Raw genomic sequence first — 13,773 nt, 5'->3', positions numbered from 1 at the left:
GAGTGAAAGTTTTTTCAAATGTGGGTATTTGACCACTTTTTTCACATGTGTTTCATACAGAAAAGCAACAGCTTCTATAGCATCTCGAACTTTGGTCACATATCGACAATGCGTGTCTCAATTTGCTCACAGATGTTCTCGACGAAATATGTAACTGTTGCTTATCTTCTACAGGTTTGATAATAGATTGTTTTATTTAAGCTTGTTTAGACGATTTTCTCTCAGGAATTTGACCCCCTTTATACTATTTTGAGATATGAATTTTTGTCGACGGACCCTGAAAATTTTTTAAAGGCGTTTTTTCGGCCTTTTTTCAGTTTTGCCTGCGGCGCAGTAAAATTTAGCCAAATCTAAAACAGAGTCTTTTTAGTGCTCTGGGAAAGCTCGCAAAATCAATTTGGTCGACCTAAAAAAAGTCGACAAAATTTCGACAAATTTTTGAAACCCTCCCCCTCTCGAGAAAAACCTAGATCAGCCCCTGCAACCAATTACCTTTAGTCGTGCTTCGTATTTGGAAAAAAAATTTCTGAAGAAAAAAAATATATGTAAATGTAAAACATTAACCTAATTTTTAACTAAGACTGAACACTGAAACATTACATTAGTGATTACGTTACATTATAAAAAGGGTTCTCTTCAGTTTTTACAGCACATTTGTTGCAGCATTTTGCTGTTGATTGATATCATCGTTTGAGACATCCTGTGAGTGTTGCAGGGTCTTAAGTTGTTTCTTTTTGCCTCCTTTCTTGTGGAGGGCCTCTAGCTTGGCCTCGTAGCTTTTCACATCTTCCAGGTAACTGACAGGCGGCCATTGATGCTCATTTATGAAGTCTTTGTGTTCGACCGGAAGCGATGCGAAGTTGTTTTTCTTGGAAAAGATGAGATAGTTTGTGGATATGAAGTGACGGCACCTACAATGTATTGATAAAGAATGATGCCAACGAATCCAGAAAACAATGTCTGATCAAAGCTCGAATTTTTTAGCAGGTTTTGCTGGTATGTAATATTATGTACTCTGTGGTTGCCAGTGCATCGTTTCAAACATAATTAATAAGCAAAAGGGGAGCAAATTCATCATTATTATTTGCTGCCAATGTCGAAAAATCTTTTTTAAAAACAATTCTAAAAGTTTATTGGCCGTTTAAATTTTCCATTTTTGTCAAAAAAAATATTCTCAAGAGATAATTTTATAAACACGAAAAATAAATCGATTTTGAGACAATTTGATAACTCATTACATAAAAGACATTGGGATCTGGAGAGGAAGTTGGTTCGGAGATGAGATTTGTAAATTGACTGAGTATAGACACTTGTCTTACACATACCACTGTGTGAGGAAATGACAGTTGAAGAGGTCAGCGAACATGAGCAGCTCAATGCAGTCCACTTCACTTCTCTCTATGGACACTGCACACGCTTTGTCCACCCTCTTAGTCATATACAGTTCACATCTGTTCTTGAGGGAGGGTATTAAGTACATCTCAGACAACTCAATCACGCTCTGCAGATCACCTAAAACAATCTCTGAACAAAGTTAAAACTCGCAAAATTAGCCAACTCGTAAAATTCAAGGAAAAGCGACAACTCGCAACAATAAATAATTTAGGGTAATATACAGTTTTATAAAGCAGGAAACTTTTACTGATATCTTATCATGAAAAACTTATAAGATTTTTATACTTAGAGGATTTATCGATTGAAATCTGCAGCGATTGAAAATATATTTTAACAAGCCACATAACTTCTCTTCATTTTTCAGAACTATAAGGAACGTTTTTTTTTGTATTTCAATTGAGTTTCAATCTAGTCTGGGCTGGTAAACTATTCCCTGTTTATATCATCTTTTCTACAAAAAACTCCAGTTTTGTTCAAATTTCTTTCTTTTTTATTGAGTACTCTTACAGGACTCGTTTTCCAGGTAGTCCGAGTGTCCACTGTAGAGAAACTGGAGAAAAGCAGAGACATCCTCGGGCGCGAATCTGCTCTCCATCTTCAGTACTCCATTCGTGTTTTCCAGGAAATTCCCACTCAACATCCCGTTAAACACGTCTGACCTTGACCTTAAACCGCCAGATCTTCTCGAAATGAACTAGGAAAAGCCAAATGAGATTTCAGTGAATCCTTTACACCATTAAGTGTCTCTTGTGCTTGAATGTTGAACTTGAAGTTCTTGACGGGCAAGACAAGACCAGTTGCTCGAAGCAGATTCGATAAAAAAAAACTAACGTGATTGAAAAAAAGACCAACCTGAGCACACATCTGTTTACGTGGAATTCAGTTTTACCCGCCAAAACCACCATGTCACACAAGGCTGCTTTGTTGAAGAAAAGTCGTTCACACATTACACTCGTTCTGTCGTTCAAAAACAACTGAATACTGTCGTTGAAAAACTCGTCTTCCTTTTTCTCCATATTGTCCAGGGCGTCGAATAGTTTTGGAGCACAAATGTCGGCGGAAATTCTCTTAATTTGAGGAATTAGGTTTGAGTTGAGATTTGAGGAAGGAAGACCACAGTATAGAAAGTGGAGAACTTCTGGAAGCCAATGGATCAATTTAAATTTAGACCCCCAAATACTTTGATTTACATGTATTTATGAGTAACGTACATAACCTAGCACTATGAACTTTTTGCAAAAATTTGCAAAAGTATAACAAGTTTTGCCGGTTTGTGGGCAAGAAGCGCAGAATGTTCCGACCACAGTCTTAGAAAAATGATTTTTTTTTTCAAATTAGTGTCGTTTTTTTCTGAATGGTGTGATAAAAAGATCTGATCGAAACAAAGCTTAGGCTTATTTGACAGTCATAGTAGAAATAAAAAGGCCATTCGAAAATTGATTAGCAAAAATTAAAAAAACTGCAACAAAAAGTTTTTAAATTTTCAAAACCTTTTTCTGCAGAAATTTTTGGAACTTTTTATCTTTGTTTACAAATTGACGCTAAAAAACTCCGAAGACTACTTTTTTGGGTAAAACTTAATTTTTTACGGCTTAAAATAAGCTTAAACATGGATAGTCAGTTACTGTGCAGTAGCACAGAATGTTCCGACCATAGTCTGTAGAAAACTACGGTTTAGAATTTTTTCCAAATTAGTTAAGTTTTTCTGCTTGGAGGGATAAAAGGATTTGACATAAAAATATATTTTAGGTATATTAGACAATCATAGTAATGTAGGCAAAAGGACTAAAACGTTTTCAGAAAAATGACTGAAAAAAAACTTTAAAAAATTAAGTTTTTTTTTCAAAAATTTTTGCGGAAAATTTTTTGAAGTTTTTGGTTCTCGAAATGAAGCTTAAAAAAACTCTTAAAAAAAGTTTCATTTGCTTAAAATTAAAAATTAAGGTCTTAAATCAGGCATAATTCAGCATGTAAGTCTGCTTGCTTGCTTATTTTGCTCGAATTAAGATTTTGAACCGGTTTTTCTTGACACCGGGAAAAAAATTTGGAAATTTCTTGACGTGGTTCAAATTTCGAGTAAAAAGGCTTTAATATGATATATCAATCAACCCAGTCCAATGATTATTTGTGGTAGCTAATTTTGCGTGGAAAACAAAAAGAAAAAAACTAAAACACACCCGAATACGAAATAATCTATTGTAAGCCTAAGCGCTCACACCATATTAGTTTGAAGTTACACCAAAAATCAAAAATTCCAAACCGGTTTTCGACACTGAAAAAAAATTTGGAATTTTTTAATGATCGGATTACGATTGAAAGGAATTTAATGTGATATATCACTCGACCAATTCCAATTACTATTTGTGGTACATTACTTTTTGTGGAAAACAAAGAGAAAGAAAAAACTAAAACACACCCAATACAAAGTTCCTCCCCACTTTTCAAATGGTCGAACAAAAAAATTATACTATTAGTGTTTTTTTGCGGTCTTATTTTCCGGGGATTGTAGTTTTATTATGTGGTTCGGAACATAGATAGCGAACTGCTTCATGCTTTAGCAAGTTCGAGGTTTTGAGTTTGGCGTTGGCTTAAGACATAGAGGTTATACGGGAAGTCTAAACAAAAAACAGATGCCTTTCATGACGTCAAGGGTAACTGACTCATCCATTGACACTAATGAACATAATGATCCGTCGTTCAAGCGGGACTCCGAGAGTGAGACGATTCCAGCGACAGGGAAACTCCTTTCTCTGAAAATAATATATATTTATTTATACAACATCCGTGATCATCACACTTGCTATCATCAGAGTTTGTGTCGCTTAACCAGGAAAACGTATGACGTGGGGGCAGGCAGCACACGCCAAAAAACCTTGTTTTTGTCAAGAACTTCTAAGAAAACGAAATTTTCGATCTGTTTTTTTTCTAAAACCCCGCTTCCGCGCAGAAATTTATTTCGAACCTGGACGCGCCTATGATAGGATGAGTATTCAGTTCTCTCACAATTTCCGAAATTTTTTTCTCTCTTTGTGATTTCACGGTGACTTCATTTCAAAAGTTTCGTAAAAGTACATAAGATCACCGATGGTTCAGAAAAAAGTTTTCAAAACTAAGTTTTTTTTTCGAGAAACTTCTCAAAAGAACCCGAGCATCTATTAAAGAATAGATTTCGAAGGTAACTATGTTGTACAAATTAGGGTGAGAGTGCTGTATCTTCGCATCAAACGAAAACAAATGCGACATATCTGAGCAACTTATTGTATCTTTCATACTTCAGTTTTTGAGTGAGGTCCTGGCTCAGTCGTTCCTCTGGAAGAGTCATGTCAGGACGGCCAGAAAAAAGATGAGTGGAGTCCAGCTGGAATAGAGTTCGGAACAGGTGACTTGAGGAGGCCAGGAGGATCTTATGGGCCCAGACCACGGCCCCGTCCTCCAGTTGAAACTTCACGTCCTTACTGCTGTCGTCCAAGTTCAGAAGTCTCTTCATATCAGCTATCAAACATTGTGCATCATAGCAATCGCTTTAAAGAGATATATTAGCGTCGGGTAATTGTGTATGGACTTGTAAGGGCAATCGTTGCATCTTACGAGTTTTCTTTGATTTGAAAAAGCAGCCTGTTTTACCAGTACTATGTTTCAACACCCAAAAAAGGTACTAACAATGCATTCTGGTATGTTTGCTGCTAAAACTCTGCCGGTAGACCGCGAATAATTCATAAAATCATTCAAAAAAATTTTGAATTTAACTAAGACTTAGGGTTTAAACTTTAAAACAATTATTTGTTTTGAGAAATCACCTGCAGTGTCTGGTAAAATGATGTTAATTTGAGGCGCTTTTCCCGCCTCCGGCATGACTGGAGGCTCCGGCAACTCCGGTTTGACTTTGCCAAAAAATGCTCTCAGCTTGTCCGTTGAGAACCTATCAAACGAAAAGCCTCCAAAGTTAGGAATGAAGGCTGCCGGCCCTCGTTTTTGCTTGAATCGTGTCTCGGCTTCACGAACGGCTGATCTTAAGGCCAAATCCATAACTTGCTGAACTCCATTACCATTCAATGAACTACATTCGGCGAATGCGCATCCCAATTTTGAGGCCATAGCTTTGCCTTCCTTGGTCGTGACTTTCGGTTTCAGATCCGACTTTAGTCCCACGATGACAACAGGCGTCTCGGGACAGTGGTGTCTTAATTCTTGTATCCACCGGTGCTCAACGTTGTCAAATGAGGTTTTTGAAGCTGTTGCGTAAGCCAACATGAAAACATCCGTCTGCGGATAGGACAGGGGTCTAGAAAAAATTAAAAAGTGACTGAATCAAATAACCGAATGATTCTCTCCAAAACTACTTGTTCTTAAAGCTTAACCAGGGCCTATACAAAACAAAATCATTCAAAAATTAAGTTGGGAATGTTTTAAGGCGGTTCTGCAGGGTTAGAAAACATGATCAAAACATGTTCTCCCGAATTTTTCGACGGTGGTTCTACAAGCGAAAAGTTTAGAACCTAAGTCTGTCGTAGTCTTCTTGGCCTGCAGTGTCCCATAGTCCCAAACTGATTGGCTTGCCGTCTACAATAACATTGGCCATGTAGTTGTCGAATACTGTGGGCACATATTCTTGTGGGAAAGCATTGGTGGTGTATCGAATGAGCAGACACGACTTCCCCACCGCCCCGTCCCCCACTATCACTAGTTTAATCCGCTGCATACTCGTTATTGCTAGAAAAAAAACTGACCTCCTTAACTACTCCCCCCTATGGTACCTGGTAAGTACCTGCCCCCTCACCGCAATAATGAATAAATTCAGTGGTTAAGCGTGTGAACTTTGTACCCAGTAACGAATCTTTCCCCATTGGAAAAGGAGGGAAATACTTAAAGAGATTCCAAAAATCGTTGATAAACTAATCAGCCGTAACCGCGTTTTGTCTGCAGCAAGTGCCACACCCAAACTCGAATGGAAACTATTTAGTAAAGAGTCAAACTGATAATCCAGGTATCTTATGGCTGAAACTATTCTGAAATAGACGTTTGAGAACAGGGGGGTTTACAGGGGCCCAATTCCCGGGCCTTTTCTGTTAAACGGCCCAAAATTACCACAACATAACCAATGAGCTAATATGTTTGAAATTAAGCTTCAGGTTTCCTTTTTTTGTAACTTTATCCCATCAGAATCAAGCATTATGATCAAATTTTGAAAATAGCCTAAGGATGAATTTTGGACCGTACGACAGAAAAGACCCTAATCCTCCTCAGGGATTCGACCCCCTGCCGACGCAAAAAAGGGGTCCCCCTTTGTACTATTTTGAAATATCCATTTTTGGTGACGAATCTTAAAAATTTTCAAAGGCGGTTTTGGCGCCAATATAAACTAATTTTGAGGGGTGAGCGCGCGCCGAAAACGCAATTTTTTGGTCAAAGTTTTTCAAAAAATGCCTGTTTTTTTTTCAAAACTTTGATTGTAGCGCAGAAAAGTTGGCCAAAACAGAGTCTTTTTATTGCTTTGGGAGACCTCGGAAAATCAATATCAAAATGGTCGACTTAAAATAAAGGTCGACAAAATTTTTGAATTTTTTTTTTTGAAAATCCACCCACACCCACCCCCCCCCACTTGAGAAAATCCTAAACCCGCCCCTGCACCTAGTCACCCAAAGATTCTTTTTTCTTCTTGGTACTTTTTTACGGTGTCCATTTTCGGCCGACTGATCTTTGAATTTTTCTAAAAGCGCGTGGTATGTGATGGTAGAAATTCAAATCAATTAACTGAAAAAGTGCCACTTACCCAACGAAGTTTTGAAGAAATTAAATACAGATACCTTGTTTACCGTAAACGACTCTAAATGTTTGCTTCCAAGGTCGATAACTGTAAAGGTATAAGCGAAGACACGTTAAATAAAATGGTGACAGTCTAAGTCTAAGCTAACCGTTCTGTCCAATATCATTCGTGTGCTATGGTATTATGTTTAGTAGTTACTATTTTTAGATGCTAAAGCTACTATAAATGATAACTACGTCATTCGAACAAGAATATTCAGAAAACGGATAGCTGAATTATATAAAGACGGTGCAGAACAAAACGTGCAGTACTGAAATTCGTCAAGAGCTTTTTTTACTTTTTACTTTTTCTACTCCCTGCTCCAATATTTTTTTGTTCACAGTCGTCGTTTAGAAATCTGATCGCTCTTCAAAACTCAATCAGCCGATAAAAAATTGACGGTTGAAAAGGCTGAAAAAATTATATTTACTCAGGGGCGGATCTAGGATTTTCTCGAGGGGGGGGGGGGGGCGGATTTTCAAAAAAAATTCGAAAATTTTGACGACCTTTTTTTTGCGCCGCAGTCAAATTTTTGAAAAAACAGTCAAAAAAGCCGTTTTTGGGCACTTTTTGAAAAAAATTGACAATAAAATCGCGTTTTTTTTGGCGCGCGCTCCCCCTCAAAATTAGTATATATTGGCTCCCAAGGCGCCCTTAGAAAAATTTTAGGGTCGGTCGGCCAAAAACGGATTTCTGAGAAAGTATCAAAGGGGGGAGGGACCCTTTGGGTCGGCAGGGGGTGGAATCCCTGAGGGGGGGAAGCGTCCAACCCCCCCCGCCCTTCCCCCCTAAATCCGCCCCTGTATTTACTATCAATGCCAAATTAATAGCAGATAATAATTATATTCAGCTGATGTTAAAACTTTAGGCTGCTGTTGTTTTTTGTTTTTTTTTCTAAGTTACTTGGTTTACAGGCTTACTTGTTCATTAGAAAAGCTATTTGGTTTTATTTAGCTCATGTTTACCCTTGCGATAAGCAAGGTTGTTGCAATCGGGTACTAGACTTTTTTCCCGGAAATAGTTCTGTTCACAGAATAGTCAATTTTGAAGAAATGGTAAAATACAAGGCATGCTCAATTTTTTGCAAATTCACAAATTTTACCTTCATTTAGGCGTGAATAGATTCTTGCATCTACTTAACAATCTTCCTCCCTTTTCAGAAAGGGGGGTGGAGATTGTTAAGTAGGTTAAATAATCGAACTTTTAACCAATCAGAATGCAGCAAAATTATATTTCTCGATACAAAGCTCTAGCGCTTATTCACTCTGCTTGTCCATAGGGGTGGAGATGATTAAGTAGACCCATATTCTTTTCCGGGAAGTATATATTTTTTTCATGTTATTTTCTTGAAAAAATGTTGATTTTTTTTCGGTTTTGTGATTTGTGTTCTAGTTTCTGTCGGTTAAATTTCCGTTTTCTCAAACTGCATTTGTTTTATTTGCTACTAAATTTTATTGGCTCACTTTAGGAAGCATGGATTTTATTTTGATTTTCAAATAATTAACTATAAATGGAATTTTTGTAATTTGTCATATTACCAATTTTTTCTCGCCTTAACGGTTTGGTCTTCTGTTTTAGCGACTAAGTCACTTTAGACCGCGTAGTTACCGTCTTTTGTTAAACATTTTGGCATATTTTAATGGAAATAGTTCACGACAAAATGATCGCAAATGTAGGAAAGATTATGGGATGAACTTTTCTGTTTTTTTTTTATTTTAAGTTTTCTTTGGCTTTTTTCTCTATTTCTTTTGTTTAGTTTGTCATACTATGCCTATGTTTTTTAGCATCCAGTGCAAACTATCGCTTCGTCTCTGAAAAGTAGAGATAATTAACCCCATTTTTTTGTTTTGAAAAAAAAGTTTTTCTTTTTTAGATTTTTTGGTTCATCTGCAAATAATGATAATCATTTAATTATGTATCCCAAATTCATGCATAATTTGTTTTTGTTCTTGGTTTTTTTTGACGATTCTATCAATCCTTCTATCAATTAGCCCTTATAAAACAATACAAGTCAAAAGTTTTCTGTTTTTCTGCTCTTGGACTCATTCTGCTATTGGACCATTCTGCTTATTGCTCCTCCTCCTTACAAAATATAATATTATAATTAGTAGTTACTATTTTTAAATGCTAAAGCTACTATAACTGAGGGCTAATCTCATGCGCGAAGGACCGAATGCGCGAAAAACTCGTGTGCGAAAGACCGAAAAGAAAATTACCCGGAAGTCAGTTTTTAAAAAGAAGCAATTGCCATTCAATTGAAATGAAATAAATGAAGCAATTTTTTGCTTTTTCCATCACGAAATCGTTGAAATATAAAATTTGTCCCAATTTTGCGGCGGTCAATGACAATTTGGAAACTTTGGATTTTTCTGTCATTTTTGTATTCGGCCAATATCAATACTCCAGTCCCTGGAAATGCTTACATTCTTTCCAAAATTTAGATTACTGAAATCTGAGTGGCTGGTTTTTTTTTGGCACATTCGGTCCTTCGCGCATGAGGGATTCTACCACTAATACTGATATTTACGTCATTCGAACAAGAATGTTCAGAAAACGGGTTGCTGAATTATATAAAGATGGTGCAAAACAAAACGTTTAGTACTGAAACTCATCAAGAGTTTTTTATCATTATTTTTTGCCCTTTTCTAGCTCTTGCGGGGCAGTACAACAGTGTCGAAGAACAACAGTGCCGAAAATGAAAACTGTGTTCAACAGTGCCGAAAATGAAAACTGTGTTCAACAGTGCCGAAAATTTGAACTAATTTCAACAAATTAAGTGCGGCAATCAAAAATTAAACAGCAATTGTGTACAATCTTAAGTGATACTTTAAGATTTTGAGCGAGAAAAATTGCAGTTTACACGTTTTGACGCTAAAATAATTGTTTAATTTACTGTTGCAGGCATAAGGGCGCCAAACTTGGAGTGATTTTCTTTGTTAATTAGCGTCAGTAATTTGCCGCTCTTTAGAAAATGCGTTTAAAATTTTCTGAAATTTTTCCGCCTTTTTCGACACTGTTGTACTTCGGCACGGGGGCTATTTTCAAGCGCGAAAGACCGAATGCGCAAAAAAATTCGTGAGCGAATGACCGAAAATAAATTTAACTGAAAGGCAAATTTTAAAAAGAAGCAATTGCCATTCAAATAAATGAAGCAATATTTTGCTTCTTTGATAACAAAACCCTTGAAATATAAATTTTGTTCCAATTCGACGGTGTCAGTGACAATTCGGAAATCTTGCATATTTCCCCCATATTTATATTCGGCCATTATCAATACTCCTTCCCTAAAAAGGTTTACTTTCTTTCCAAATTTCAGATTACTGAAATCTCATAGGCTGATTTTTATTTTCGCGCATTCGGTCCTTCGCTCATGAGGGATTCTACCCTTCGGCACTGTTGAACGTCCCCGTCCCTGTTTCTAGTTTTTTCTGTTCACAGTCGTCAATCAAGGTCATGTTTTTGTCGCTCTTCAAAACTCGATCAGCCGATAAAAAACTGACGGTCGAAAAGGCTGAAAAAATTATAATTTACTACCAATGCCAAATTAATAGCTAATAATTAAACTCAGTTGATCATGTTATTTATTTTCCCCCTATGTTACCTTGTAAAGAATCTCCCCTCCTATAAAACAGTTTTCGGCAGTTTATTGTTAAGTTCATTTATGCTCAACTGGATTGGTTTTGTTTTTCTCAGAAATGTGTTCTGTCGCATTCCTATTGGTTGACGTTGTTTCAATTCGCACTCCTATTGGTTGATGTTATTACAAAAAAATTTCATCCGAATCTTCTTGGCTATTTCTCCCCTTTTGCAATAGAGGGGGCAAGTAGTTAACATGATCCAATTCAGCTAATGTTAAAGTTTCAGGTTGCTGTTTTTTTTCTAAAATACTTGGTGTACAGGCTTACTTGTATAGTAGAAAAGGTTATTGCAACCGGGTACTAGACTTTTTACCCGGAATAATTTTGATCACAGAATAGTCAATTTTGTAGAAACGGTAAAATCCAAGGCATGCTCAATTTTTTGAAAACTCAAACAACTTTACCTTCATTTAGGAGTAAATAGATTCTTGGATCTACTTAACAAATCCTCCTCCCTTTTCAGAAGTGGGGAGATTGTTAAGTAGGTTAAATAATCGAATTTTTGACCAATCAGAATGCAGCGAAAATATAATTCTCAAAATAAAGCTCTAGTGCTTATTTACTGAGTTTATTCATAGGGGTGGAAATTTTTAGGTAGATCCAGATTCTTTTCCGGGAAGTATTTTTTTTCAAATAAGTTTCTTGAAAAAAATTGATTTTTTTATCGATTTCGTGGTTTAAGTTCTTGTTTCCGTCGCTTAATTTTAGGTTTTCTTAAATTGCATTTGTTTAATCTGCTACTAGTTTTTATCGGCTCTTTTAGGCAGCATGGACTTGATTTTGATTTTAAAATTTTTAACTATATATGAAGTTTTTGTAATTTGTCATTTTACCAAGTTTTCCTTCGCGTAAACGTTTGATGTTCTAATTTAGTGGCACAGTCAAATTAGACTGCGTAGTTACCGTCTTTTTTAAAGATTTTGGCAAATTTAAATGAAAGGATTTCACGACAAAATGATCGCAAATGCAACCAAGATTATGGGATGAATTTTTCAGTTTTTTCTTCTGAAAGCTCATGGTACGTAATGAGATATTCAAATCAAATAACTGGTGTATCAATGAACTAAAAAAGTGCCACTTACTCAACGGAGTTTTGAAGAAGTTAAATACAGATACCTTGTAAAAGGACTCTTACTGTTTGCTTCCAGCGTCGACAACTATAAAGGTATAAGCGAAGACACGTTAAATAAAATGGTCACAGTTCAAGTCTAAGCTAACCGTTGTGTCCAATATCATTCGTGTGCTATGGTATTAAGTTTAGTTATTACTATTTTTAGATGCTAAAGCTACTATAACTGATAACTACGTCATTCGAACAAGAATATTCAGAAAACGGATAGCTGAATTTTATAAAGACGGTGCAAAACAAAATGTGCAGTACTGAATTTCGTCAAGAGCTTGTTTTTACTTTTTGCTTTTTTCTACTCCCTGCTCCAAAATTTTTTTTCATCACAGTCGTCATTTAGGATCATGTTTCTGATGCTCTTCAAAACTCAATCAGCCGATAAAAAATTGACGGTCGAAAAGGCTGGAAAATTATTTTTTACTGTGAATGCCAAATTAATAGCAGATAATAATTACAATCAGCTGATGTTAAAACTTAAGGTTGCTGTTGTTTTTTTGTTTTTTTTCTAAGTTACTTGGTTTACAGGCTTACTTGTTCATTAGAAAAGCTATTTGGTTTTATTTAGCTCATGTTTACCCTTGCGATAAGCAAGGTTGTTGCTATCGGGTACTAGACTTTTTTCCCGGAAATAGTTCTATTCACAGAATAGTCAATTTTGTAGAAATGGTTAAATACAAGGCACGCTCAATTTTTTGCAAATTCAAAATTTTAACCTTCATTTAGGAGTGAATAGATTCTTGGATCTACTTAACAATCTTCCTTCCTTTTCAGAAGGGGGGAGATTGTTAAGTAGGTTAAATAATCAAACTTTTAACCAATCAGAATGCAGCAAAATTCTATTTCTCGATACAAAGCTCTAGCGCTTATTCACTCTGCTTATTCATAGGGATGGAGATGTTTAAGTAGATCCATATTCTTTTCCGGGAAATATATATTTTTTTCATGTTATTTTCTTGAAAAAATGTTGATTTTTTTTCGGTTTTGTGGTTTGTGTTCTAGTTTTCGTCAGTTAAATTTCCGTTTTCTCAAATTGCAATTGTTTTATTTGCTACTAAAATTTATTGGCTCCATTTAGTTAAACATTTTGGCATATTTTAATGGAAATAATTCAAGACAAAATGATCGCAAATGAAGGAAAGATTTGGGATGAATTTTTCTGTTTTTTTTTAATCTTAAGTTTTCTGTGGCTTCTCTCTCTATCCTTTGTTTAGTTTGTCATGATGCGCCTATCTTTTTTAGCATGCAGTGCCAACTATCGTTTCGTCTCTGAAAAGTGCAGATAACTCACCCCAATTTTTTTTGTTTTGAAAGAAAATTTTTTTTCTTTTTTAGATTTTTCAGTTCATCTGCAAATAATGATAATCTGATTTTATGATCTGCTTCGCCTCTGTGTGGATTATTCTTCTTTATTAAATAATTAGTCAAAAATTGCAGTAAAAACACAGTGCAGTGTATTGAAAAATTAAAAGTGGTTTTCGGCTTGATATAGTTAGCATTAGATAAAGTAGGTTCACTTCGGCTTGAAAGGGTACTGTTCTTATTTTTATTTTTTGGGTTTACTGTTTTTTTTTCATCAGTTTATAACTTTTCATCATTTTTTGTTGATTTTCTCTTGATTTATTTTTTTTTCGAGACCAATTTGTGCCTTTTGTTGCCCTCCAGCGTATGACCCCCTTCCAATTGCAACCCTCTTATCACCCTCAAGCTTACACCCCCTATACCCCCCTTACACATCATCCGCGTCCAGACAATTCGGCCAAAGACAATTCAGCCGATTTGAAATTCAGACAATTCAGCCAAAAGTACGCAGA

The 13,773-nt window shown here is 35.9% G+C and overlaps 1 protein-coding gene across 2 annotated transcripts; it reads right to left on the bottom strand.

Moving 5' to 3' along the window:
• Window positions 1-488: 488 nt before the first annotated feature.
• LOC134856008 (rho-related protein racA-like) lies at window positions 489-7,429 on the bottom strand. 2 transcript variants are annotated; one of them, XM_063872381.1, is made up of 9 exons: window positions 7,200-7,429; window positions 5,892-6,105; window positions 5,193-5,677; window positions 4,668-4,887; window positions 4,030-4,145; window positions 2,248-2,533; window positions 1,903-2,060; window positions 1,326-1,512; window positions 489-911 (listed from the first exon to the last, which is right to left on the bottom strand). In XM_063872381.1, the coding sequence occupies exons 2-9, from the start codon at window positions 6,092-6,094 to the stop codon at window positions 644-646; spliced, it is 1,923 nt and encodes a 640-aa protein (XP_063728451.1). In that variant the 5' UTR covers window positions 6,095-6,105; window positions 7,200-7,429; the 3' UTR covers window positions 489-643. The 2 variants fall into 2 exon arrangements, with proteins under 2 accessions (XP_063728451.1, XP_063728450.1); XM_063872380.1 differs by having other exon boundaries at window positions 491-911; window positions 7,166-7,429.
• Window positions 7,430-13,773: the final 6,344 nt, after the last annotated feature.

This window comes from Symsagittifera roscoffensis, unplaced genomic scaffold (genome assembly GCF_963678635.1).
Source record: "Symsagittifera roscoffensis unplaced genomic scaffold, txSymRosc1.1 SCAFFOLD_227, whole genome shotgun sequence".
NCBI classification, from domain to species: Eukaryota; Metazoa; Xenacoelomorpha; order Acoela; family Convolutidae; genus Symsagittifera; species Symsagittifera roscoffensis.
The sequence above is the reverse complement of the archived record's forward strand: the minus strand, read 5'-3'. Positions and strand labels throughout refer to the sequence as shown.

Bases quoted from the DNA above. Each gene is read 5' to 3' on its own strand.
- LOC134856008 (XM_063872381.1), bottom strand. From the start codon at position 6,094: ATGCAGCGGATTAAACTAGTGATAGTGGGGGACGGGGCGGTGGGGAAG. The intron at 4,146-4,667 runs GTATGAAAGATA...TATTATTTTCAG, and splicing joins GACCTCACTCAAAAACTGAA to AGAAAGGAGTTTCCCTGTCG. The intron at 1,513-1,902 runs GTAAGAGTACTC...AGATTGTTTTAG, and splicing joins CTACCTGGAAAACGAGTCCT to GTGATCTGCAGAGCGTGATT.